Source organism: Equus caballus, chromosome 26 (assembly GCF_041296265.1).
Source record: "Equus caballus isolate H_3958 breed thoroughbred chromosome 26, TB-T2T, whole genome shotgun sequence".
Lineage (NCBI taxonomy): Eukaryota > Metazoa > Chordata > Mammalia > Perissodactyla > Equidae > Equus > Equus caballus.
In genome coordinates this window covers 45,255,831-45,280,869 of record NC_091709.1, presented here as the reverse complement: position 1 = coordinate 45,280,869, position 25,039 = coordinate 45,255,831, and the positions used below count along the sequence as shown (strand labels likewise).

General features: G+C 54.3%; 1 protein-coding gene across 4 annotated transcripts; it reads left to right on the top strand.

The window, feature by feature from the left end:
• Positions 1-3,676: 3,676 nt before the first annotated feature.
• On the top strand, positions 3,677-24,734 carry WDR4 (WD repeat domain 4). Of its 4 annotated transcripts, none has more exons than XM_001916644.5 (11): positions 3,677-3,859; positions 5,579-5,644; positions 6,854-6,997; positions 11,466-11,622; positions 12,257-12,369; positions 14,517-14,577; positions 17,757-17,855; positions 19,409-19,473; positions 20,388-20,571; positions 21,493-21,562; positions 23,670-24,734. In XM_001916644.5, the coding sequence occupies exons 1-11, from the start codon at positions 3,771-3,773 to the stop codon at positions 23,849-23,851; spliced, it is 1,230 nt and encodes a 409-aa protein (XP_001916679.2). In that variant the 5' UTR covers positions 3,677-3,770; the 3' UTR covers positions 23,852-24,734. The 4 variants fall into 4 exon arrangements, with proteins under 4 accessions (XP_001916679.2, XP_070108228.1, XP_005606224.2 ...); XM_070252127.1 differs by having other exon boundaries at positions 3,682-3,859; positions 6,854-6,945; XM_005606167.4 differs by having other exon boundaries at positions 3,710-3,859; positions 5,579-5,772; positions 6,854-6,945.
• The last annotated feature ends 305 nt before the right edge of the window (positions 24,735-25,039 follow it).

The following is a 25,039-nucleotide window of genomic DNA, read 5'->3' as shown; positions in this document are numbered from 1 at the left end:
GTGGGAGGCAGACCACATGCAGCTTCGTAGTGCACCATTGGGATTTGGTCTTTGTCATGAGAGCAATGAGAAGCCCCCTGTTGGTTTTAAGTAGGGGGATGAAATGATTGGATTTGTGTTCTGAAAAGATCTCCCTGGCTTTAGTGTGTAAAGTGGATCTTCAGGGAACAAGGGCAGATGTGGAGATCAGCAAGCAGTGGGATTGTTGTGGTTTGGATTGAGCCAGAGGCCATAGAGACGGCGAGGGGGAGCATCCAGAAGAGGAGTTAAGTAATTAGATGAATAGTGTGCAATATGGGGGCGCAAGTCCTAAGAAATAATCTTGTGCAGCTGGTGATTGGTGATGCCACTCCTGGAGCAAAAGAACATTGAAAAGGAGCCTTATCTTGGGTTAAAAAACAGCCCTTCAGGGGCTTTTAGCTTATCTAAGTGTAGAGTTTACTTCCAGTGACCTCAGCTTTGAGCCCACCTCAGGCACGCACACCGACACACATCCTGGACCTCGATGTCAACTCAGACCCACCTACTTCTTTTTTTAAAAAACATTATTTTATTGAGGTCATATTGATTTCTAACATTATATAAATCTCAGGTGTACATGATTATATTTCAGTTTCTGTATAGACTGCATCGTGCTCACCACCAATGGTCTAGTTTTTATTCCTCACCATACGCATGTGCCCCTTTACCCCTTCCCCCCTCCCCTACTGGTAAATACTAATCTGTTCTCTTTATGTGTTTATCTTCCACGTAAGAGTGAAATCATATGGTATTTGTCTTTGTCTGGCTTATTTTGCTTAGCATAATATCCTCAAGGTCCATCCATGTTGTCACAAATGGCACGACTTTGTCTTCTTTTTCTGGCTGAGTAGTATTGCATTGTATATATACACCACATCTTTAACCTACCATCAGTCAGGCACTTGGGTTGCTTCCACATCTTGGCTATTGTGAATAATGCTACAATGGACACAGGGGTGCATAAATCTCTTTGAATTGTTGATTTCATGTTCTTTGGATAAATACCCAGTAGTGGGATAGCTGGATCATATGGTAGTTCTATTTTTAATGTTTTAAAAAATCTCCGTACTGTTTTCTATAGTGGTTGCACCAGTATGCATTCCCACCAGCAGAGTACGAGGGTTCCTTTTTCTCCATATCCTCACCAACACTTATTATTTCCCATCTTGCTAATTATAACTATTATGACAGGTGTAAGGTGGTATCTTAGTGTACTTTTGATTTGCATTTCTCTGAGGATTAGTGATGTTGAACATCTTTTCATGTGCCTGTTGTCCATCTGTATGTCTTCTTTGGAAGAATGTCTGTTTATATCCTCTGCCTATTTTTGGATCAGGTTGTTCATTTTTTTGTTGTTGAGTTGTATGAGTTCTTTATATATTTTGGAAATTAACCCCTTGTCTGATACGTGATTTGCAAATATTTTCTCTCAGTTGGTGGTGATGCAGGGTCGGTGAGCCGAGGAGTTGAAAGAAAGATTTCTTAGACTCTCAAGATCTGGCAGTAGTGCTCTTTTATTTAGAGAATAGTGTAGCATGGGGACAGGACCCATGGGCAGTCAGAGCTTCTGCTGCTGCCGCTTCTGCTGCCCCCGCTGGCATGGGGACAGGACCCATGGGCAGGCAGAGCTGGTGTGTGGGGACAGGACCCACGGGCAGTCAGAGCTCCTGCTGCTGCCCCGAGTTGAGGGTTAGGGCTAAATTTAAGGTATAGGTATATGATTCATCTCTTTACAAGACAAAGGAAAGAACATGAAAAAAAGTTAAAATGGTATCAGTGCAGGTGGGGTCTGGTCATTCGGTGATCCCATGACTTTTAGACAAGAATCAAATCGGATTAAGTAAAGGTTAGAAAGGTTAGACGCCACCACCCTAAACCAGTTACATGAGATTGCCAGACAGCAACCAACTTAAGTTCTTGCCTTCCCCATTAAGAGTTTCTAGGGACAAGGTCATCTCTCCTCTTCTTCCTGGTACAGAGAGGGAAGCACGTTTTACAGGTAGAGATTTACCTTACAAATGTAAATGTGTCCCAACAAGGGCAAATTCCATTCCCCAGAGCTTCCTTCCCTGTCCCAGCCCATCAAAAGCAATCAGCCCAAAACAATCCTGATGCCAAAGAGACATATCCTGGGGTGGCCAATTTCAGGTCCCTACAAGGTCATCCCCCCTTCCTTCACAAACGCAAATGTCTCAAAAGGGCAAGCAAAATTCCAGTCCTCGGAGCCTGCTTCTCATCTGCAGTTTTAAAAGTAACCAGCCTAAAATCCTCATCATAAACCATTTTAAAATTAAGCAGCCTAAAAATCCTCATCAGGTGAGGTGTCTTTTCGTTTCGTTCCTGGTTTCCTTTGCCTTGCAGAAGCTCTTAGTCCGATGAAGTGCTGTTTGTTTATTCTTTCTTTTGTTTTCCTTGCCTGAGTAGACATGGTATTGGAAAAGATCCTGCTAAGACTAATGTCAAAGAGTGTATTACCTATATTTTCTTCTATGAGTTTTATAGTTTCAGGTCTTAGATTCAAGTCTTTGATCCATTTTGAGTTAATTTTTGTGTGTGGTGTAAGATAGCGGTCTACTTTCATTCTTTTGCACGTGGCTGTCCAGTTTTCCCAGCACCATTTATTGAACAGACTTTCTTTTCTCCAAAACTCACCCATTTCTTCAAGGGATATTTGCTAAGGACCTCATAGGTACCATACTGTGGGGGACTGGAATTGGCCACCCCAAGATATGTCTCTTTGGCATCAGGATTATTTGAGGCTGATTGCTTTGGATAAACTGGGACAGGGAAGGAGGATCTGAGGAATGGAACTTGCCCTTTGTTAGGACACATTTACATTTGTAAGGTAAATCTCTATCTGTAAAAGGTGTCTCCCTCTCTGTACCAGGAAGAAGAAAGGAGATGACCTTCTCTCTAGAAACTCTTAATCAATGCCAAAGGCAAGGACTTAAATCTGCATTTTATTGTGCTTGTCTGGTAACCTCCTGTAACTGACTTCCCTCCCCCTCCCAACATTGGCATTTCTTTAAGGATTAAGCATCTTTCCTTAGGCTGGGAACTGATTGCTGCGCTCACCTGTGACCACCCAGCTCCAGACGATAGACTTGCCTCCTGCTGCGCCCTCTGAGACAGCAGACCACTACCTGCTGTGTCCATCAAGCGCTGTGCTGACAGGGCAATCTTGTGACTATTGTGGGAGGGACATTTCAATCATAGGTGAAATATCCTGTTTGGGGGTTTATAACCACTCTGTACACCCCAATTCTTCGGTGTCCTTTCTTCCTTCGGGAAGAAAGACCCCGGGCCATGGTTCCTCATAAAGCTTTGTTTAATTTTCTCTTGCTATTCTGTCTCATGTGAATTTAATTCGTTCTCCGGCCAGATGAACCCACATTTGGGAAGAGGAAATGTCTTCCTCCCCTACAATACCAAGCTACAGCGGACAAAGATCCAGAACTGGCCCTACCCAGTTGGAAGGAAAAGAACACTAAGCAAACAAGTGTTATCACGTGTGGCATATATATCACCCAGACGAACTTAGTCAGGGATCATCATGAACCACCCATAGGCACAGAAGTCTGAAGGTGGAAAGCAGAGAGCACCTTCTGCGCATGCCCAGGGCCCCGCTTGGATGGCTACGGGCAGGTGCTACGTCACCTCGCAGCGCCTGCGCGTGACGTCACTGTCTGGTGCCTGCAGGAAGAGGCGCCTGGCGGGCGCACGTGGGTGGCAGCTCAGCAGGAAGGCATATGGCGAGTTCCGTGGGGCTGTCGCTCTGCGGGCAGGTGGTGGTGGTCCGGGGCGGCAGTCGGTTCCTGGCCACCTCCACTTCGAGCAGGTGAGGGGTCTGGGCTTAGAGCGGGAGCCCAGGCAGCGGGCGCGCGTCCGGGCTTGGAGACCTCGATTCCCCGCGCCACCGGGGCTGCGCCCGCTCTGGGGTGATCTCAGGGGAGCCCCGGTACTGCCTGCAGGCCCTCTGCCGCCGCCCCGGCCGGACGGCGTGCCCGCGCCGTGAAACGTTGCGCTCCGCTCCCTTCTCCCAAGACCTGCCCCCGACGCGCCCCTTGCTGCCTGCCCAGTGCCCTGCTCCTTCGGTGGCCGGTCTGCGGCGATCTGACCGGGCAGCACCGGACACTTAGGGACTCTGCGGGGGCCAGGCGGGGCCGGGTCACGTGGGGCGACGCAGGCCAGGCTTAGGTCAGTGCGAGGTCCCCGGGACGCCGGCCAGACTCGCTCTGGGGCGTAAGGAGGAAGGCGGCCCCGGCTTCCCTGGTGAGAGGGGTTTACTCTCAGGGAACGCGTTCGGACAGACTGAGCCGTGGGACACTCCCTCTCCTTGCAGTGGTGCCTGCTTCCTCATCCTCATCCCCATCCGTCGACCCCGCCCTGCTTAAGCTTCAGGATTCGGGGGTCTTATTCCACACCTCCTTACTCAAGGCCGCACCCAAGAGCCCGCAGTGCACACCTTCATAGTGGCCCTTTGCTCGGTTCTACTTTTGCTTTCCCTAATTTCATGCTCCTTCCTTATCGTTCCACAGTGCTTACACAACGCCCGGGATTTTTAAATCAGTAAATGTTTGTTGATCGAATAGTCTTGACCCAGGACCCTCATGGATAGTAGTAGTGGTCAGTTTCGGCCCCTTGGTTCCTTTCCTAGGGTAGTTTTGGTTCTCTCGTACTTGAAACAGATGATGTGGCTATCAAATGTCAATGCACTCTGCTCTTTGTTCACCCTTTGGTTTCAGAAATCCAATTCGATGTTAAATTTAGATTTCACAGAAAATTTGCTCACAAACCTGTTGTGTTGCTCAGATTATTTTGTTTCAGAGACTCATAGTATCTAACATGCCACAAGGTGACATGGGTATATTACACTTGATCTGCTTATTCAGTCTATGCATTTTGAGGAAATCCAGTGGCCGGCAATGTTTCTGACTTGGAGGACTACTACTGTTTCTACGCTACAGTGTTCCATGTGAGGAGAGTTTGGGGGCAGTCACTTTAAAGTCTGTATGTTTGTACAAGATGCATTGCCTGTGCCAGGCGCTGGAGGCGGGGCGGGATAAACCGAGGAGAGCTTAGGGTCTGGTAGGGAAGATGGGTGGCTTCTATTATTGCTAAGTGCTTGGCAGCGATGGGAACTCTTTTGGGGAGGTGAGACATTTTTCTAAAGAAATAGTTTTAAATTCGGGTGCAAAAAACTCCCTGAAAACTCAACAATATCAGAGCACAATTTCTTCTATCATAACCATCTTGCATTGATTTTCTAGTGCCTGAAAGAATAGTGTATTACTTCCTGTTGAGTTTTTGTCCTCATTTATTTTACTTAACTGATTTTTTTGGACAGAACCATGCCAGTCGTGTATGGCAAATCTAAATAGGAGATTAGGCAAATAAAGCTGCTTGACTGTTCCCTGAAATAGCGTACCTAGACAATTTCCTGTTGTGGCTAAGACCCTTAATTTAATGAATATGTGAATATTTTTTGTTCCAGGAAAAAAAAATGAGAATTTTTATTAACAAAGTCCTCCTTTTAAAATCTGTTATTTTTCTTTAGTGATGATGACAGCCTCTTCACATATGATTGCAGTACTGCCGAAAAGAAGTCACCAGAAAATAAAGGGTGAGATGATGGGGAAACCTCTTCGGGGCCTGATTCATGGTTTGAATAATGGGACCAGATAGCCTAAGAAGTAAATTGCCGTTTCTTGCTGAATTCATTTCTGTTACCATGCTGCGTGGATAAACCAGGTACCACCTCAGGAAAGAAATGTGTAACTAACTTTCAAATTATGCGTTAAGAATATTAGGACTTTCCAAAATAATTTCACAAATTTAGTTTTTGTCAGTAATTATTTTATTGGCATCTTAAAATGACAGTGCAATTTTAAATGCGTTGAAGGCAAGTGTATGAAATTAACTTTAGCTACTTGAAAGGTAAGAATGGCAGAGTGATAATTTTGTGTGGTGGCTTTCTTTAGTAGAGTTGGTCTCGTGGCCCAGTTTACTTAGTGATTTAATCCCCACCTCCAGTCTTGGATTAGTTCATGTCCATGAGGGAAGGGGCCCTGTGATCTCTCAGGGTCTTTCCAGCTCAGCTCTTTGCATTCTGGCAAGTATGCTGAGAGATTTTCTGTTTAATTAGGTTTCACTCCTTAAAAATTAGAGCTGTTTTGGGGCTGGCCCCGTGGCCGAGTGGTTAAGTTCGCGCACTCCGCAGCAGGCGGCCCAGTGTTTCGTTAGTTCGAATCCTGGGCGCGGACATGGCACTGCTCATCAGACCATGCTGAGGCAGCGTCCCACATGCCACAACTAGAAGAACCCACAACGAAGAATACACAACTATGTACCGGGGGGGCTTTGGGGAGAAAAAGGAAAAAATAAAATCTTTAAAAAAAAAAAAATTAGAGCTGTTTTGGGGGTGGCCTGGTGATGCAGCCGTTAAGTGCACACGTTCAGCTTTCACGGCCCGGGTTTGCTGGTTCGGATCCCAGGTGCGGACATGGTACCACTTGGCACGCCATGCTGTGGTAGGCGTCCCACATATAAAGTAGAGGAAGATAGGCATGAATGTTAGCTCAGGGCCAGTCTTCCTGAGCAAAAAGAGGAGGATTGGCAATAGATGTTAGCTCAGGGCTAATCTTCCTCAAAAAAAAAAAAAAAAAGAGCTGTTTTGAACCTCCCCATGTCCCCTTAATATGTCTTATATTCTGGCTACACGAGCCTCACAACATTTTCTACCCCTGCTCGCAGTGTAAACTAACAAGGCTGGCGGAGGAACGCAGCCGCATGTACTCAGGAAAGGCCTAACCGCTTTCCTCCTCTCTCCCAGGGAGGACGGACCACCCGTGGATCAGGGGAGTGACACGATCCTGGCCTCCACCTTCTCCACGTCTGGCAGCTATTTTGCTTTAACAGATGACAGTAAGCGTCTGATTCTTTTCCGTACAAAACCATGGCAATGTCTGAGTGTCAGGTATGAAATGCTAACGTTGAATAATTATGATGTCAAACTCACAGCTTACACTTGCATGCCACTAACGATAGTGACAGTGACAGTAGGAATAAGTAACTAACCCGTAGCACCACTTCTGGGCCAGGCACTGTTTTTTGGCACTGTACTCGTGTTAACTGATTGAATCCTTGTAACAACCCCGTGATGGGAGCAGGGGCATCGTTCTCGCCCACCCCACTGGCCAGAAGTCTGGAAGCTGACCCCAGGCAGTCAGCTCAGAAGGGCAGAGCCACCCCTTGAACCTGGTCCCTCTGGCTCTGGAGTCAGTGCCCCTGGCACTGTGCCACCCTGCTTTCCAAACAGTGTTCCTCCAGCCTTGCAGCAGCAGAAATAAAGCATGTCAGCATGCACCCTGAGTGTCAGGGCTTTTGTTTCAGTTAGGGCATCTCTGCCACAGTTTTAATTCAGTAGGTTTTTAAATTAGTGCACTTATTTCTACGTATCTGAAGGACAGGTGGGAGCTCAGTGTTGGTGGGGAAAGACGTCAGCAGCTCGGCCAGAACATAGATGTCACGGGGCCTAGATATCCTTTGCTACAGTCATGCAGCGCATAACCATGTTTCAGTCAACAACAGACTGCAGATAGGATGGTGCTCCCGAAAGATTAGTGCCTGTAGCCAAGATGTGTAGTGGGCTGTACCGCTAGGTTTGTGTAAGTGCACTCTGTGATTGCACGATGGCGAAATCGCCTGACGACGCCTTTCTCAGCATGTACCTCGTCAGTCAGACACATGCCTGTACACAGTGGGTGTGTGTACTGTTGGGGCTTCTGACCCCTGGGGCCCCCCCGCTGGGACAGGGACCATTTTCTGTTGAAGGTGTGGGTGCACGCGCTGGGCCCAGCTGGTGGCCTTGTGAGTCGGCAGAGAGCTTGCCCTCGCTTTAGAGGTGGAAGTTCGCAAGTTGCTAGAACCTGGACAAAGGAGTGAAAGGTCACGTTACATCCATACAGGTGCCCTGCTCACAGGTAGCACTTCACTTTGAACTTGGGAACAGGGCGTCCACACGGCCTGCCTGCACTCCTGGGTCCTAACAGTGGAGCTTGCGCTCGATGGAAGGGCAAGTGCCCAGGACTCCTGGGGGCTCTGATTGTTCTAGAAGGGAACACGGCCCTGTGCGGGGTCTGATAAGGGAGGAAGCTAGAGTGTCCCCGACTCTCACGCGGGTCGGTGTGCTGCCCGGCTTTTCAGTAAGAGAATTTAGGGCGGGGCCTCTTGAGTGCAAGGCGCAGGATGGGTGTCCACACGGTGCTCTATGTTGTGGGGCTGGGCAGGTGCTGTGCTCTTGTCCTGTCTTCAAGGTAGTATGTTGGTGATTCCCAGTAACCCTCAGAGGGTGGGCGCACAGTCGTTGGTATCTGGCACTTTTCCCTTTAATTGTGTGTTTGTTGGTTTTTAAATTGATATCAACAAAGTAACTTTGTGTAGGAAACATTTGCACTGGGTGGCATAGAAGACAAATAATGTGATTGGATGAAATTAAGGGAGCAGATGACAAAGTCCAGAGTGTCCACAGTGTTGCTCATAGGAGGCACGTCTTATGCTGCAAACACTGCAGGCCTGGGAGTCATACGGACCCCGTGTGCCCGCCCCACAGGTGTGCCTGCCCCACACGTGTGCCCGCCCCACAGGTGTGCCTGCCCCACACGTGTGCCCAGCTCCACAGGTGTGCCTGCCCCCCATATTATTCCCGCCCTCGCCTGTCAGCCATCGAATAAAGGGGTGGGGCCAGACGGTGTCTCAGGTCTAGGGGTGGCATTTCTCACGTGGCCTTTCCCTGTAGCTGGCCCTGAACTCAGCACCTCGTCGTTCTCTGTGTTGAGCTTTTGGAGGCCCCTGGTCCTAGCCAGATGTGTAGTTACTGACGCCCCCCGCACCCAGTGCCCTGGACGAATTCTTCAGTGCTGTTTTTTATGCCTTTAGAATTTTGGCTTTGTGAACTTTTTAGAGTTGTGTCGAATGAAATCTTTCCCCTTTCTCGCTAATGGGCATTCGGAGATTTTTCTGGTGGAGAAGGTTTTGTGAGAGTGGGGAAGGAGGAGGAGAGCTTGTGCCGCGAACAGAGGTGACCGGGAGGATGTGCAGCAGGTGGTGTCGCCCTGTGCTGTCCGGCGGACGTTACGCTGAGGGCGGACGGAGCGTTCCGCCAACCTGGCGGCTCTTTACTTTTGGCGCACAGGCCCCTTCTGGGTCTGATGGACCCCCTCCTGAGGAAAATGCCCATCCATGACACATCTAATGGTCAGTTCATTGTCAGGGGTTTCCAGGCCTGGCCGTTGATCCACATTTGACCGACTGAGGCCCCACGCCACCGTGGGACTCGCTCACAGCTCAGTGCTCTCCAGTGGCCGCTTCATTTGTCACTGGCACAGAGGAGAGGGCCGCGCTGGCCCTGGGGGGCCTGAGGAGACGAGTGCGAGGCCGCAAACCCAGCGAATCTGGCGGAGGGGGAAGGTGCGGAGACCCGAGACTCTTCTGGGGCTGGAGTTGATGGGGTGGCTGCCTCTGCCCCCGAGGCTACTTCCACTGGGGCAGCAAGGCCCGCCCACCGACTGTCCTGTCCGATGACCTGTCCCCCCATCTGCGACCTGACTGTCTAGGACCCTAACCCCAAACCTGCTCCGTACAGCTGAGCCGCATCCTGGAATCATGGCCAGGACGAATTTCGCCTGAGGAGCTGAAAGCCCCCAGCTGGCACAAGACTAAAGGGACAGTATACGGAGTGGAGACATTTCTGTGCCCAGCCTGGTGCGAGGGCCGGCACCGTGGGGGGTGCTCGTTCCCCCCCGGGGTGGGCGAGCCCATTGGAATCTGGGCCCCTCAGTCCTGGAGGACTGACCGTGGCTGTTCCTCCAGAGCTGACGCCGTGGCCGAGCTCCTGGCAGCTGCTTCATTAGCCCTTTAGGACGGGCGGCTGTGCTGCTGGCTCAGCGTGGGCCGTTGGTTTAAATTACAGCTACTCTCAGAATTTTGATTAATCTGGCCCTGGAGCCTCATTATCTTTCTTTTGTCATTGTTTTCTCTGTATTTATCACATTACGCCTCCCTCCTGCAGCTCCACTGGCACCAATGAGCGGAGGAGGTTTAGCGCTGCCGGGGGCCTGGTGGCAGACGCCTGGGACACAGCCCGAGGCCTCCTCCCTTGGTTTTTCTATCCCTTTGTCCCTCCACTCCTGAGAAGTGCCGGGGTCCTGTTTGGTCCTTGTGTTGGGAACATAATTCCTTGAAGCTTCGGTTTCCATTTTAAGCTAACATCTGGAGTTCCAGCTGCAGTGAGCCGGGCAACGTCTGCAGGGACATTAGCTCTTTGCCGGGGAGGTGGGTCCATTTCCACCCCCTGGGTGACAAAGGAGAACAGGGACAGCCGCTCTTCTGTGGAGAGGTTGTAAACCTAGACAATGTAACGTCTGTGTGTAAGGCAGTGGCACAGCTTCTGTCTAATATAGGATAAAAATACAGATGCCTTGCCTTGTGGGGGGTGGGTTTTGCTACTTGGAAGAGATCCCAGTAGAAATGAAAAACAACAGAAGGAAACAGTGGCAGCCCCGTCCCCTGGGTGGGTAGGTGTGGCTGTGGGGCCTGTGACAGTACAAACGGGGTGTGGGCTGTAACAGTTTCTTATGCTGTCACTGTTACTGAACCAGCTCACAAACATGACACATCCCATGAATCCGGATCAAAGGTTTGAATTAGTGAGCGTGCTGATTTTAATACAGACTGGGCTGGAACTCAGACTCCCTGGCGGCTGTGCCTCCAGAGTTGCCCCAACGATGACGAGTGCTGTTATCACTGTGGCCCCGTGTTGTGTTCCGCCCCAGCCCTCAGGGTATTGGTGACAGCCCCCATTTCAGGGATGTCGTGAGTGAGCAGCACACTGGGATTCCTGGTCCAGCGCAGCAGAACAAGCAGTGGGTTGTCACGAGAGCCACGGGGTTGGAGTGTGGGCTCGGGGGTCCTGGATGGGAAGCTGCAGGGGCGGCAGGGCCCCCCGTGGTGTAGTGTGCCTTCAGGTTTGACGGCGCCCCAGAGCACGTTTGGTGTTTTGTGAGACTGACCATTGCGTCATGCCGAATGCACCACAGGGGTGCTGGGGTCCAGGAGCAGCTTCCCCCAACATTTCGTGATGACGGTTTTCAAACATCCAGTAAAGTGGGTTTCATGTTGAATACCTAGATACCCACCACCCAGGTTCTGGCATTAGAAGCAGATGTTTGTAAAGAAAGTATTATAAAAGCAAAATTTGTTTAAGGCATTGGCTTTGTTTCTGTTCTCTTAATTGATTTGTTTCGTTGGCACCGTCTTTGGTAACTAAAAAAGGAGGCACACGGCAAGGAGCTGACGCATGCTGGCAGGATGCATGGCTTGTGGGTTTGTGGGAGGCTCCTGGGCTGACCTGTGTGAGCCGACTGTCGGCATCTCTGGCCTTCCAGGATGGTGGTGAGGAGGTGCACAGCCCTGACTTTCACAGCCTCCGAGGAGAAGGTTCTGGTGGCAGATAAGTCTGGGGACGTTTATTCCTTTTCGGTGCTAGAGCCACACGGATGCGGCAAGCTGGAACTCGGACACCTGTCGATGTTGCTGGATGTGGTATGTGGGCGATGTGCCTAATGGACGCTGCTGTGGTCAGGCGCAGGTGGGGCCGAGGTGGGAGGGTCTGGCAAGGGGGCCGAGGCTGGGTCTGCGCGCTGAGTTGGGGGTCTGGGTTCCCCTGTGGCAGGCATAGCGCTCTGCAGATTTGTGGGCAGGAGAGCCGTAGGAATGGAATTTAGAAGGGTGAAGCTGACAGCAGGGTGAAAGAAGATGGGTGGGTCGGGAGGTGGCCCATGGTTCCAGAAGTGAGGGACAGCCCAGGTTGGGGTGACAAGGCGGAGGGGCATGAGCTCATCTTCCGTGCTTTACGGGCATTACCTTGCGGTCCTCCCAACCCCCGAGCCAGGGACTGCCCCCCCAAGAGGCACCCAGAGGCCCAGTGAGGGCCAGGCTGCAGCCAGGGAGCAGTGGAGCTGGGGTGGGTCCCCATGAGAACAACAGGGGAAGAGAAGACCACCAGGACTTGGTGACTGGCTGGACACGGGGACACGTGAAAGAAGAAGGTGACCTAGGGTGCTGGAGGTGGAGTGGGTACAGCCTGGTGTAGAGCCGAGGAACGGGGCCTGGAGACGGGGCCTGTAGGGGTGGGCGGAGGACGTCTGATCTGTTGTTTCTCACCCCTTGCACACAGGCCGTGAGTCCCGACGACCTCTTCATCCTCACCGCCGACCGGGACGAGAAGATCCGGGTCAGCTGGGCCGCGGCGCCGCACAGCATCGAGGCCTTCTGCCTGGGGCACACGGAGTGAGCACCGCCCCCCCCACCCCAGGTCCCAGGAGAGCTTTCCTGTTGGCCTTGACGGTTCGGCCGTGGTCCTGAGCACGGCGTGTGTTGTGCTCCCTGAGGGAGCCTGTGTAACGCCTGGCCGGTGCTTCTGCTCTCCTGTCCTCACCATGGGTCCACAGCAGCTCAGGGCTTGCTTCTGGAAAACTCTTGGTGTAGACACCCACTGGTACCTGGCCGTCGTTGGCATCACTAAGCAGGTACTGGGGACAGGAACGAGCTTGAGTGCTTTGAACTGTCCGAGAAGTGAGTGGCCTCCTCACTGTATCCGTGTCCTGGTGAGTGCGCTCTCAGGAGTGCGTTTTGAGATCGCAGACGGGAGGCATTCCTGAGGACCGTGCCGCCGTCCTTGGGTGGAGGGCTGGTGGCCAGTGCTCCACGGAGAAGCACCTGGCTTCCTCGGCCGGATGCTGTAGACGGTGTTGTCAGGGGCAGTGGACGACGTCAGAGGGATTATTTCGGTTCTGAGGTTGCTCCTGTCCCCTTGGTTTGGAAAGGAGTGTAAGAATTGACCTTTCTGGAGGTCCGTGAGCCCTCAGTTGGTACCTCCTGGCAGCTCGTTTTGACTTTATCCCAGTCCTTGGTAATCCAGCACCCAGAGTTTTCATGACCTGCATGCCCTCCAGCACTCGCCCCGTTCTGTGTCTCACTGGGGTCTGCGGCTCCCCACCCCAGCCTGGTACACTCCTGTCTCAGGGCCTTTGCACGTGCTGTTCCTGCTCACGGGCATGCCCTTCCCAACGGCTCTGCGCCCTCCTTCACTTCCTCAGCTTTCTGCTCAACACCTCTTACCTTCTCAGGAAGGCCTCCCACCCTCTCTTGAGGAGCACCCCCCCTCGGCCCCCTCCACACTGTGCCTTTCTTCTTAGCCATGCTGCCCAGGACAGGAGCCACGAGCTACGGCAATGGATCTGAAGTGAGATGTGCTGTTAGCATAAAACACCTGATTTTGAAGGCTTTGTGTGAAAAAGAATGTAGAAACAGCTCATTATTAATTCGCTATATTGATTGCAGGTAGAAATGATAATATTTTGGATATATTAAGTCAAAACGTAGCATCTCACCTGCATCTGTTTACTTTTGTTAACGTGGTTGTAGCAAACGTAAAATGCCGTCCATGGCTCACGTGGTGGCTCGTCCTGTTGTCTGCCTCCCCCCAGGCCCCAATCAGAGGCCTGGGTGCACTAGCTCGTTGCTGCCTCCAGCACTCCCACGTCTGGCCCTCTAGGGGCTCGGCAGACAGCACAGTGAGTGAGTGACGGTTGATTTGTAAGAATCTCGTTTAAGGTCCTATGGAAACTGTGGTTTCCGCCCCTTTCCAGTGGGGACAAGGAGGGGACTGCACCCTCTAGTGGACGTGCCATGCTCTCATGGTGGACGCAGGCTGTATTGGTCCCACAGCGTGTCCTTTTTCCTTTTCAAGCACCTGAAGTTAGAACCCCAGGCGCCTGTGTGGAAGGCAGCCCTGGTCGGGGGCGGCTGGGCCAGGGCGGGGCCCAGGCCAGGGGGGATAGTGGAGCAAGGGAGCCACGCCAGCCCCCTTCGCAGGGTCCCCGGGAGCGCTGCATTTGTGATTGAGCTGGGAGCAGAACGGGGAGCCTGTCCCCCGGCGGAGATGGGTGCTGGGGGTGCCGGGCTGCTCAGGCCCTTGGTGTGGGGGACAGGAGGCCTGGTTCTGGCTGCTGGTCAGTCTTGCTGCCCTTCTCCATCCATGCTCTGTCCTGTGAGTCTCACCCTGGGAGCCTCCCAGGGGTCCTCGTCATCAGGGACTGTGGATGAGGGTCTCGTGGGAGCAGGTGCAGTGCTGTGTGCAGGGCAGCTCCAGAGCAGCACAGACACTCGTGGATCTTTCCAGCAGGCATGGCAGGGGAGCCTGTGGACCTGGGGGCCACCCTTGCTGGAGCCTGTCATCCTGAGGCCCCAAGAATGGCATGGCGCTCCGCCAGCTCTCACTGCTGTCGGCTCACACGTGTTTCTCTTCTCAGTTCCGCCAGGGCCCGGGGTCGGGTCTGGGGGGAGAAGGCTCCTCCTTGAGCTGACAGATGTGCTATGCGGGTGCCACAGCCGATCTGGGGCCCCGGCTCACGCTCTGCCGCTCTCCCCTGCAGGTTCGTGAGCCGCATCTTCGTGGTGCCTGACCAGCCCGAGCTGCTTTTATCCTCCTCCGGGGTAAGTGCTTCGCGCCAGCACGTGTGTCCCTGGGTTCCACTCAGCAGTGATGGGCCGAGCCATGCTTGGGGGCGGGGTCCCCCCGTGATGGGCTTGTCTTCTGTTCCTGGCTGTGGTCGGAAGTCAGCGTGTTCCTTCTCGTCGGTGGCTGTCCACTAGATGGTGCTTGTTGTTTCTGAATTTCAGAGCTGGCCGTGGCTCACTCCTCGCTTACAGCTGTTTATTCAGGGCTGTGTGTGTGTGCGCGCGCACGCGCGCACCCGTGTGCATGTTGAGCTAGAATGGGTGTGCACGGAGTCCATTCTGAGGGCTGCCGTTACATCTGTAATAGCATCGTGATCTTTGAGTCCTGGAGGGACCTGGGTTCCGTCACCGTGGCTGTCACGCTGTCCAGGGCCAGTCTCCTGTGCACAGGTGTAGACGGGCCGAGGCCCCTGGCCTTGGTGGATGCTCAATCAGCAGGTGCAGCCTCTGTCCCGGAAGTTGGGCCTGAAGCCTTAACAGCTGAGTGAGTAGAGGCACGTCTCTGCTGAGGAATGATCTCTGGAAGGACCGTTAAGCAGCAGTTTTGCCAAAGTGCAGGTCTGAATTACCGGTGGCGTTTGATTCTTCCCTTCTTTTCGGACGTGGCTGCCTGGGTGGCTGCCGGGGAGGGCTTGTCGACATGCTGACGACATTTCGGCCCTGGGTCCTGTGGGTGTCTGACTGCTGTTCTTTCCTGCATCACGCTTGTTTTCTCACCGGTTGTTAATTTCCTGTTTTCTTGTCCTGCTCTTCAAAACCATGTGTGGTCATACGAAAATAAAAAGAAAATGAATGTGGCCAGAGTTCCCAGACACAGCCAGTTTTGTGAATTTTGCTGTCAGCCTTCCAGTCTTTTTTGTAATAAAAAAGGAAACACTCAGGCACACAGAAAGGTAAAATGAACACCTGTGATCTCACCGCTTAGCTTTGTCAGCTCCAGCACTCTGTCTCCAGTCCTTTTTACAGAAGTGAAGCAGGGCTGGTGTGCTGGCGGTCTCTGTGTGCCCTGCCCTTGTCCTATTGTCGTTGGCGTGGTCCCCCTGCACATTGGAAAGGACAGTTACTTTTATTAAAAGCACGTATTTAAAAAGTCAGATACTGGGGCTGGCCCCGTGGCCGAGTGGTTAAGTTCGCGCGCTCCGCTGCAGGCAGCCCAGTGTTTCGTTGGTTCGAATCCTGGGTGCGGACATGGCACTGCTCATCAGACCACGCTGAGGCAGCGTCCCACATGCCACAACTAGAAGGACCCACAACGAAGAATATACAACTAAGTACCAGGGGGCTTTGGGGAGAAAAAGGAAAAAAAATAAAATCTTTAAAAAAAAAAAAAAAAAAGTCAGATACTGCTGTAGGACTTATAATGAAGAATCGAATCCCTCCCACCACCCCTCCAAGGCAAGTCCTTGGAACTCCCTCAGCTGCGCCCTCTTCCCGTCAGCCCGTGTTTCCAGAGAACAGGGCGCTCGAGAAGCAGAGGTAGGAGCAGTGTTCTGCTGTCTGCTCCTTCTGCGTGGGGAGAACAATTTCTTGCCCTTCATCCCTCTGGTGGCACCTTGCTGGTGGCTCCTTATCTCCTGAGGCCCGCCCCTCCTCCACCCCTCCCTGTCTGTCTGTCTGTCTCTGGATTCACTCCTTTCCTTTGGGGATGGCGTCGTCCAGCAGCTTTCTGAAGGTGCAGGGGGAAGTGTTACGAGACTGCCTGTGGAAATGCCCCAGCACTCGGTGGTTAGAAATCTTGGTGTAATTTTTCCCACAGATTTTTGAAGGTGTTGCTCCAGTGTTTTCCCTGTTTGGTTTTTAATTTGCTCGGTTTTCTCCCCATTTTTCTTTTGGGAAGTCGGTGGCGGGGGCAGGGCGTCTGATTGCTCTGATGGGTCCCCCTCGCTGCCACCCTGCTGCAGGCCCATTGGGCCGGCCTGAGTCTGGTGCACAGGCGCGTCCCGGGCTTGCCTCCCACGGCCGGTCCGTCCCTCGTCCATCCCAGCGTCACAGCCTTCATTGACCTCTTGTGATTGTCTTCCATTCTTCTTGTCTCTCATCTCTGTCCCAAGGGCTTGTGTTTTAAAACATGCTTTTCTCGCCACTCTAGAGGGACTTTTGGGGTGAGTGGGGACACCTGTAGACACACCTGTGTGTTCGTCTCCGTGTTTATCTGTCATATTTGCAGAAAGATATTTGTGCTCGTGTCCTGCGATTAACCCAGAGACACCTGCTCTTCACAGTCTGGGGGAAGTGACTTTTCTTCTTTTGGTCACTGAAAACTTTGCACATGTGGCACAGGGACGCTGTCTCCTTAGACTTAGCATTCAGTTGTGTGCAGCCTGGGCGGGTCTATCTGCTTTGGTAACGGAATCACGCTGCACGGAGGGGTCCTCCTGTGGCTGAGGCCCAAGTGGACTAGGTTGCATGTCACTCAGTGTCTCGTCGTTCTCCTTACGTGTGCAGTTCCTTCTATTTCCCTCTTTTTTTTTTTGGCTGAGGAAGATTCGTCCTGAGCTAACATCTACTGCCAATCTTCCTCTTTTTGTACGTGAGCCACCACAGCATGGGCAGTGACAGAGGAGGGGTGTCGGTGCGCACCTGGGAGTGGAAGCCAGGCTGCTGAAGTGGAGCGCACCCGACTTAACCACTGGGCCTGGGGGCCGGCTTCTCCCTCCTTTCTGATGAGTGCTGTACAAATGTTTGTTCATTTAAATCCCCTTCTTCTGCATTTATATTTATCTTTGGAGTACTAAAGCTTGGTACATTCATCAGTTTCCTACAGTGGATGCCCCTTCTCACCCGTTCAGCCGGCACATGCTCGTGAGCCCCCTGTGCTCTCCCTGTGTGAATGCATGATCATTGATGTGCCTGTGTGTGCATCCGTGTGTGTGAGCGTGTGCATACTTAGCCTGAGCATAGCCGACGTCTTTGGCCTCCGGCCACTTGACAATTAGATTGTCTTATGTCCTCTGCCCATTTTGCTGTGTGGGTCCCCTGTGTTTGTCTTCATGATTTGCATGAGCTCTTTGTGCAGCAGTCACTGAGAGCAAAGAGCGTTAGTTGAAGGCACACTGGCTGTCGCTGTTACCTTCCCGTGACCTGCTGGAGCCCGGACGCTATGGGGGTGCCGTGTTCCCTGAGAGTGTGTGCTGACCTGTCCTTGGCGTGTGCAGGACCGCACCCTGAGGCTCTGGGAGTACAGAAGCGGCCGAGAACTGCACTGCTGTCACCTGGACACCCCGCAGGAGCCGGCGGAGCCTTGGGGTGACAAGGTAACCCCAAGTTTATCTCGGGTTTGTTGGGGCTGGCGGGCGCCTCTCCACTCACTGGGGTGGTGTGGAAAAAGTCGTTTTACATTGGAAATGTTTCTTTGCTGTCAAGGCAGGCTTCTAGCTGTGAGGAATCATGTATTTCAAATTCCAAAGGCACCGAGTCAATAGGAGGGAAATGATTTACGTCTCCCCGTGTTTGCCTTCGAACAACTCATTTACAGAAAAGCCTCTAGTTCCGCTCAGACATGGGAAAAGTGGTGGTGCTGAGCAAATTGCCTCACCGTGGGCTTATTAGCCGGGCAGCGGGCCGAGCACCCCCCAGCATTCTCTCTTGTCCCTCATGAGTTAATCTCGTGATCCCCCCAGGACGACACACAGGCCAGCCTGTCCCCAGAGCAGGTCCCCCGGGCCTTCCTTTGCCAAGGAGATTTTCAGGGGAAGAGGTGTGGGCTGCCTTTTGGGGTGCTCCGGATCCTGCTCGTGGGCCCCCAGCTCTGATGCTTCTGAGCTGTGCCCTTCACGGCCGGGGTCCAGGCTGGTCACACGTGGACGGCCCTGCCGGCTTCCCAGAGGCCCCCTGGGCCTGGTCATGGGGGAGGGCTCTGCTCATGTAGGTTGGTCTCTGGTGGCCAGGGTGCCCTCTGCCTGTCCTCAGGGCAGCTTTGCACTTGCTCTTGTGACCCTGCCAGCCCACAGGAACTCAGCTCTCTTGCCTGTCTGACGAGGCCTGGTGTGAGTGAGTGGCTCATCTGCCTTGTCCCCGGGCTGGCTCTGTGTTTCTCTTGTCCACCCTGAGCCCGCTCTGCAGCCAGGCTTGTTTCAGGCCAGGGCCCCGGAGACCCGGGTCAGCAAACTCCAGCTGCTCAGCCACCCATTGTGGGTGCCTCCTGCTTTGGTTTCTGCAGTCACGGGGCCCACCCTTGGAAGCCTGGCAAACGAAGGCTGATCTGTTCTGGAAACTTCTTCATATCCGGGCCCTCATGTATCCTGATCCCTGGGTGGCGAGGTTGCTGTGAGTCCCTTTCTCAGGGCGAGGAGAGCTCAGGGCAGAGAGGAAGGGAACAGGCAGGGCTCCGACGGGCTGGCACCTGTGGCTGCGAGCAGGGCCCTGGACTCATGGGCCCCTCGCTTCCCGCCCCGGGGCCCCGGCAGGTGAGGGGCACCCTTGCCGAGTGCCCACCGTCCCTCTCTTCCTCCCCACATCAGCCTCTCCTCTGCGGTATGCGGGTGCAGGTATGGCGTTAATGGTCCCCGAGTCTCTGTGCCCGCTCCTTGCCTTGGACCAGCTCTCTTGGCTTTGGCAATGCTCCCCGGGCTCTAGAGGGCGGGCCAAGGCCCCAGGGAGGCAGGCGTGCACGATCACTTGTGAAATAGGCAGTCAGCATTTTCTGTCTCCCCTTGCTGCATTCCAGAGCATTCCCGCAGTGTCCTCTTTCTCGTTCTTGACCGTATGAGGGAACTGTCAGAGTTGTGCAGTGACTCTGTGCAGCGGGGACAGAAGGATCCAGGGTTGGGTCCCTGATAGGCCGCTAAACTGCCGCTTTCCCTTTCAGAGATTTGCTGCGGCCAGGATGGTGTATTGGCACCGGGAGAACTGCGTGGCGCTCCTGGGTGATGGGTGAGCTGCAGACCTGCAGGGGGTGGCCGCATTGTTCTGTTGCCCCACCGTCTGTCTCCCGGCTAGGGAGGGCTAGGTGGTGTCACTGGTGTAGCATCACCCTGCAGGGAATTCACTTCTGGAGGACTGCTGTTGTGTGAGGGGCGTGGGCTCCTTGCATTGTGTTGGCACCCTTTTACTGGCTCTTTCCATCCACCAGTAGAGTGGGGAGCAGTGGCCTCTCACTGGTCTTTGCGCATGATAGAATCCCACCTAAGGGTTGACTGGGAGAGTCTGCTTCAATCAGTCTGACCCGAGGGCTGGTCATGGTGGATCCCCCTGGGAGGGCTGGTCACAGTGGATCCCCCTGGGAGGGCTGGTCACGGTGGATCCCCCCCAGGTGGGCTGGGGGTGTTGATTGGATCTGGGTAGCACGTGCCTTTTGGCCGTGTCCTCCTGAGCATCTTTGTGCCAGGAAAGGCGTCGGTGCTTTCCGCGCTTCTCCTTTGTCTGTATGAGGAGTCACGGGAGGGCGTCGTAGCCTGCTTTAGAAATGGAAGGCAGGGTGAGGAGGGGAAGGTGCTCTCTGGGCCCTGCCTGAGCACAGGCCTGGTGTCTGCTGCGCTGCACGTGCAGCATCTTCTCCCCACGGTTTCCTTTTGTCCTTTGTTGGTTATCTTTGCTGCATAACAAGTTGCCCCAGAACTTGGTGACTTAAACATTCGTCATCTCACGGTTTCTGTGGCTCAGGGATTTTGGGGGTGGCTCTGCTGGGGCTTCAGCTCAGATCTCTCCGGAGGTTGTGGCCACGATGTTGGCGAGGGCTCTTCTGTTTGGGGAGGCTGGGCTGGGTGCTGAGCCCCTGTCTGTGCTGGATGACGCTGACACGGGCCTGTGGGAGTTGTAAGACTCTTCCTCTCTTTCTTCGTGGGAAGTATCCCTGTGGTCTACATCTTCCAGCTGGATGCCCCCCGATGGCAGTTGGTGTACAGACAGCAGCTGACTTTCCAGCACAGAGTGTGGGACATTGCTTTTGAGGAGAGCCAGGGGCTGTGGGTCCTGCAAGACTGCCGGGAAGACCCCCTTGTGCTCTGGGCGCCTGTGGGCGGCCAGTGGCAGGTGAGGCGTGCTGGGCCCCTCTGTCCCCTAAGCCTGGGGGGGCAACTGTGACCCCTTTCAGCTTGATCACATCTCAGTGCTGGAGGGTGTGTCCTTGGGGGGGCAATGGCCATAGAGCTTGTGACGGGAGAAGGGAGCTGGGGTGACTAGCCTTCTTGTCCCATGTTGTGATGCTTGCAGTGGGTTTTGCAGGATCACCATCATTGGTGTTTTTTTCCTGTGACTGTTCCTGTCACGTCTTTTCAGCAGAGGAGCTGACACTTGGTTGTGTCCTTAAGCCTGGTTTGCAGGCTTAGCACAGCCTTGCTCCTGGGACAGTGGTCCCACTGGACTCAGGAGGCCGCAGGTGCAGAGGAATGCATGCAGGCTGTGGGCTAAGCAAGCGCCTCCTTGCTGGGTGTCATGGGTGAACGTTACACTCTCTCTGAGTTGGCTCCTCTGGCCCGTCCTGCATCTCGCAGGACTGATGTGGCTCCCACAGCCCTTTCTAGACTTCCACATCCTTTACAGATGCTCATGCGACTGAGTGCCCTCAAGATGCCCCTGACCACTCAGGTATTCTTATCTGAAAAGTTGAGGTGGACAGAATGCCACCAGCTGGCACCTGTCAGGTCTGGCAGGCGCCTTCGATAGCGTCACACGACATGAGCCAGCACGGGGAGCACCGCAGCCCTGGCGTCACGGTGTTGATCGTGGTGGGGTGTGGTTGCTGCCGGGTTTGGGGAGCCAGAATGGCTCACCAGCTCCGCCTGGTCTTAGCATAAAGATTAGTGGGGACGTTTATTAGGTCCAGAGAGGGGGTCTTTCCCTGGGCCCGGCAGCCCACGCCCCATCAGCAGCTCTGCCCATTACTGTGCTGGCAGCACCGGGGGTTTTCAGCCCTTCCTCTTTCTCACGAAGGTCTTCTGTGTGTCTTCTCAGTCTGTTCCTGAAAATGCTGTGTTAAAGAAAGTCTCCGCTCATCTCCGCGGGAATTGGGCCATGCTGGAAGGTGAGGACGCAAGCGTGGCTGCTTTGCAGGGTGGGGTTCTGAAGCAGATTACAGAACATGGTGGATAGTAGGAACCTGTTGCTCCGTGAGAATATAGGCTGTGTGTGGGAGGGTTGTCCCCATCCACAAGGCTGGGGGCTGGCCAGGGCCCTGTGGAGGTAACTCACGCACAGCAGGAAGGCTCGGTGTGCATCTGAGTTGGGGTCACCGAGCTGGGTGTTAGCTGGGGTCAGGGCTGGAGCAGAGAGTTGGGCCTTGGAAGTCCCTAGGGCAGGGCCGGGCCGGCACCTGGTGTGGCCCCAGATGGAGCAGGAGTGACTCACAGTCCGTGGGGCGGCCAGAGCATCCTCACGGCCCAGGGCGGGTGGAGGGCTTTAGTGCCCTAATAGGAGCACCAGGCTGAGGCCAGAGGGGGAGCCAGAAACCATTTCACCCACCCCATGCCGCCATGTTCAGTGAGGAGGGCAGGAGCCTGTCAGAACCTGGGGTCCCGGTCAGTTGAAGGACCCATGGTGGCACCGAGTGCAGCACTGTTAGTCCTGTTAGAGCACAAACACAACGCAACCCTGCTCGTTCACGTCGGGAGCAGAAGGCAGACTCCCAGGTACGCAGTTTCTGTCTGTTTCCGACACGCTGCTTTTGGGCAGAGACTGGAAGCGTCAGTGTCTGAAGGGTCATTTGTGGCAATTCGCGGCATTAGAATCCAGGTGCCTTCATTGGAATAAAGAAATTCTTGCTCAGAAGACATCTTGCACAGCCGAACTACCTTCCAGGTGGAAGTCAGGTTCCCCGGAGCTCTACAGAGAGTCAAACGGAGACTCAGTTTCCGTTTCCGCCAGCAGTGACGTAATCGTTTCACACAAAGCGTGCTCGGGTGACTTGTTGTCTCTGTGTCCTAGAGTTCTCGTCCGTCCCTCCTTCCTTGTAGGATTGAAGGACTGGGGCAGTGACAGGTCTGTGTCCTCTCCAGCTCTGTTTGGATGTGCTTTAGCAGCACCGTCAAAGTGGAACTGTGGCGGGACTCTATCGGGGAACAGGGGGTGACGCTCCCAGCCTGGCACATGCCACCTCGCCACGGGGGCCCAGGGCCTGCTCGTCCTGCTAAGCATCACCTCACGCAGGCCACGGCAGGTTGTGCTTAGTTTCCCTAAGAGATTCTGCAGATAAAACAGCCTGTTTATAGCACAGGTGTGGGGAGAGAGCCCAGGGGAGGAAGGGAGAGAGCCCGGGGGAGGAAGGGAGAGAGCCCCGGGGCGGAAGGGAGAGAGCCCGGGGGAGGAAGGGAGAGAGCCCGGGGGAGGAAGGCGAGCGGACCTTGAGAAGCACAGAGCGGGGGAGAGCTGGCACGAGCTCGAGGGCAGGTGGAGGTCACGCGGGCAGGACACAGGCGTGCACACTACTCACGGGGCCTGTGGAGTTTTGAGAGGACTAGGGCGAGGCGCTCTCAGTGGGGCTGGTCTGAGGCCCATTGTGCCCCTCAAGCCTTGACACTTGTATCAGCCTGCACCTGTTACCTGTGGCTGTGAAACATTATCCTGCGCTTAGCAGGTGAGAACAACACACGCTGCTTATCTCAGCGCTTCCCCCAGGCTGCAGTCGGGGTGTCAGCGGGGACCGCAGTGGTCCCGAGTTCCACGGGGCAGGATCCACTTCCAGGCCTGCCAGGGGCCATTGGCAGATCCAGCTCCCTGTGGGCCGGTGGACTGAGGGCCTCTCTTCCTTGCTGGCTGTTGGCTGGAGGCCATCCTCAGTGCCCTGCACACAGGCCTCTCCATAGGGCAGCTCATGGCCTGGCGGTTTCACGAGTGAGCGTGGGGACAAGTGCCAACTGGATGCAGCCCACAACCTTTGTCCCTGGTCTCCTGTGATGACCTGACTTGTGTGTTCTGTTGGAAGTAAGTCCTGGGTCCAGTCAGGCCATGGCTACCAGCAGGTGGGCATTGTGGGGGCCGTCTTGGAGAAGGCACCACAGGTCCACGGAGAATGCTGGGTGGTCACTGGGTTAATCCCTGTTGCAGGAGGACCTTGTCAGCCCCCCTGATCTCCCCGCTAGAGGCAGAGTCCCAAGTCACTGTCCCACCTGGCCCGTTCTCTTCTTCCCGCTCAGGCTCTGCTGGCATGACCGACGGCTTCAGCAGTCTCTACAAGGCCACCTTCGACAACATGAGCACCTACCTCAAGAAGAAGGAGGAGAGGCTGCAGCAGCAGCTGGAGAAGAAGCGCCGGAAGGACCCTCCTCCTGGGCCCAACGGACAGACCAAGAAGATGAAGTCAGGGGCGGGCCCTTGAGCGCTCATCCTGGTGGTGTGACGGCTCTCTCCACCTCGGACTGGCAGAAGCGGATTGTCCTCGGCCCCTCCCTGCCGCAGCTCTTTAGGAAGAAAAGGGGGCGTCTTTCCCCATGCACACTTGGCAGCAGTTAGGTCCAGACCAGCTCAGCGGGCCCCTGGGGCTGTCCCAGATACTGGCCGGCGTCCTGGGCTCTAGAACATTCTGTCGCCGAGCAGAGGCTCCTCCGTCTGGATTGCAGGGAAGCCGTCCCGTGTGTCCGCTCGCCTGGCGGTGCTGCAGGTGAGGGGTGAGGACCTGGGGTGCTCTGTCTCCCTGTCGGACGAGCCTCGCCCTGCAGGAGAGGCAGTTTTGACTTTTCTGTTCTTCCCGAGATGCCCCCAACGCTGGATGCATTTCCTCCAGGGGAAATCCGATAGCGAACATTGTTGTGGCGGCCTGATCCACATTTTCGTTTTGTTCCTGTCGTGTCGTCCTTCTGGGTGGAATGCTGCGCTCCCAGCAGGCAGCCACTCGTCACGTGGGCTCTTGAAACCCGAGTGGCAGTCCTCCATCAGCATGAGCTGCAGCGCACGTGCCCACGCCCCACGTGGTGGGCTGCCCCTGTGAGGGGAGTGGTGAGCTCGGTGGGACCGTGCTGGTGCTGGAAGCGGACTTGCTTCAGGGTGTGCGAGGCCCTGGGGCCCTGGCTGCAGACCGAGTTCTGCAGGGAAGCGATTGATGACATCATGTGTATTTATTATTTCAATTTGAACTTTGTGCCCACGCTGCAAAGAGCAGGGGTGTCAGCTGAGTTCTAATCACCTATCAATAAAGATGAGCTTTTTGCAGCTTCTAGAAATGTTCAGCAGCAACATGTTTCAGAATATATTGAGCAAAACCATTTTTGATGAGTGTACTGTCTGTGACTGAAATGTTCACTTTTTGAATTGAAGAAAAAGAAATTTTTGGTGTGGGCGTTTTGGGGGGCCCTTGGAAACAAATCGGTTTCTGTATCAAAAGCTGGAATGCTGCAGCTTTTCCCGAAGTGCCTGGTGTCACTGTAAGCGTTGATCTGAAAACAGTGCTGTTTGTGAACTGTTCAGGCTCGCCTCCCAGCAGGGATACCCGCACGCCCCAGGCTGGGGGTTGGGTTGGGCAAAAGTAGTTCAAGAGCAGAGGGGGCGAGCCCGGGACGGAATGGGGGTG

Bases quoted from the DNA above. Each gene is read 5' to 3' on its own strand.
- WDR4 (XM_001916644.5), top strand. From the start codon at position 3,771: ATGGCGAGTTCCGTGGGGCTGTCGCTCTGCGGGCAGGTGGTGGTGGTC. The intron at 5,645-6,853 runs GTGAGATGATGG...CCTCTCTCCCAG, and splicing joins AAGTCACCAGAAAATAAAGG to GGAGGACGGACCACCCGTGG. The intron at 14,578-17,756 runs GTAAGTGCTTCG...TGGCGTGTGCAG, and splicing joins TGCTTTTATCCTCCTCCGGG to GACCGCACCCTGAGGCTCTG.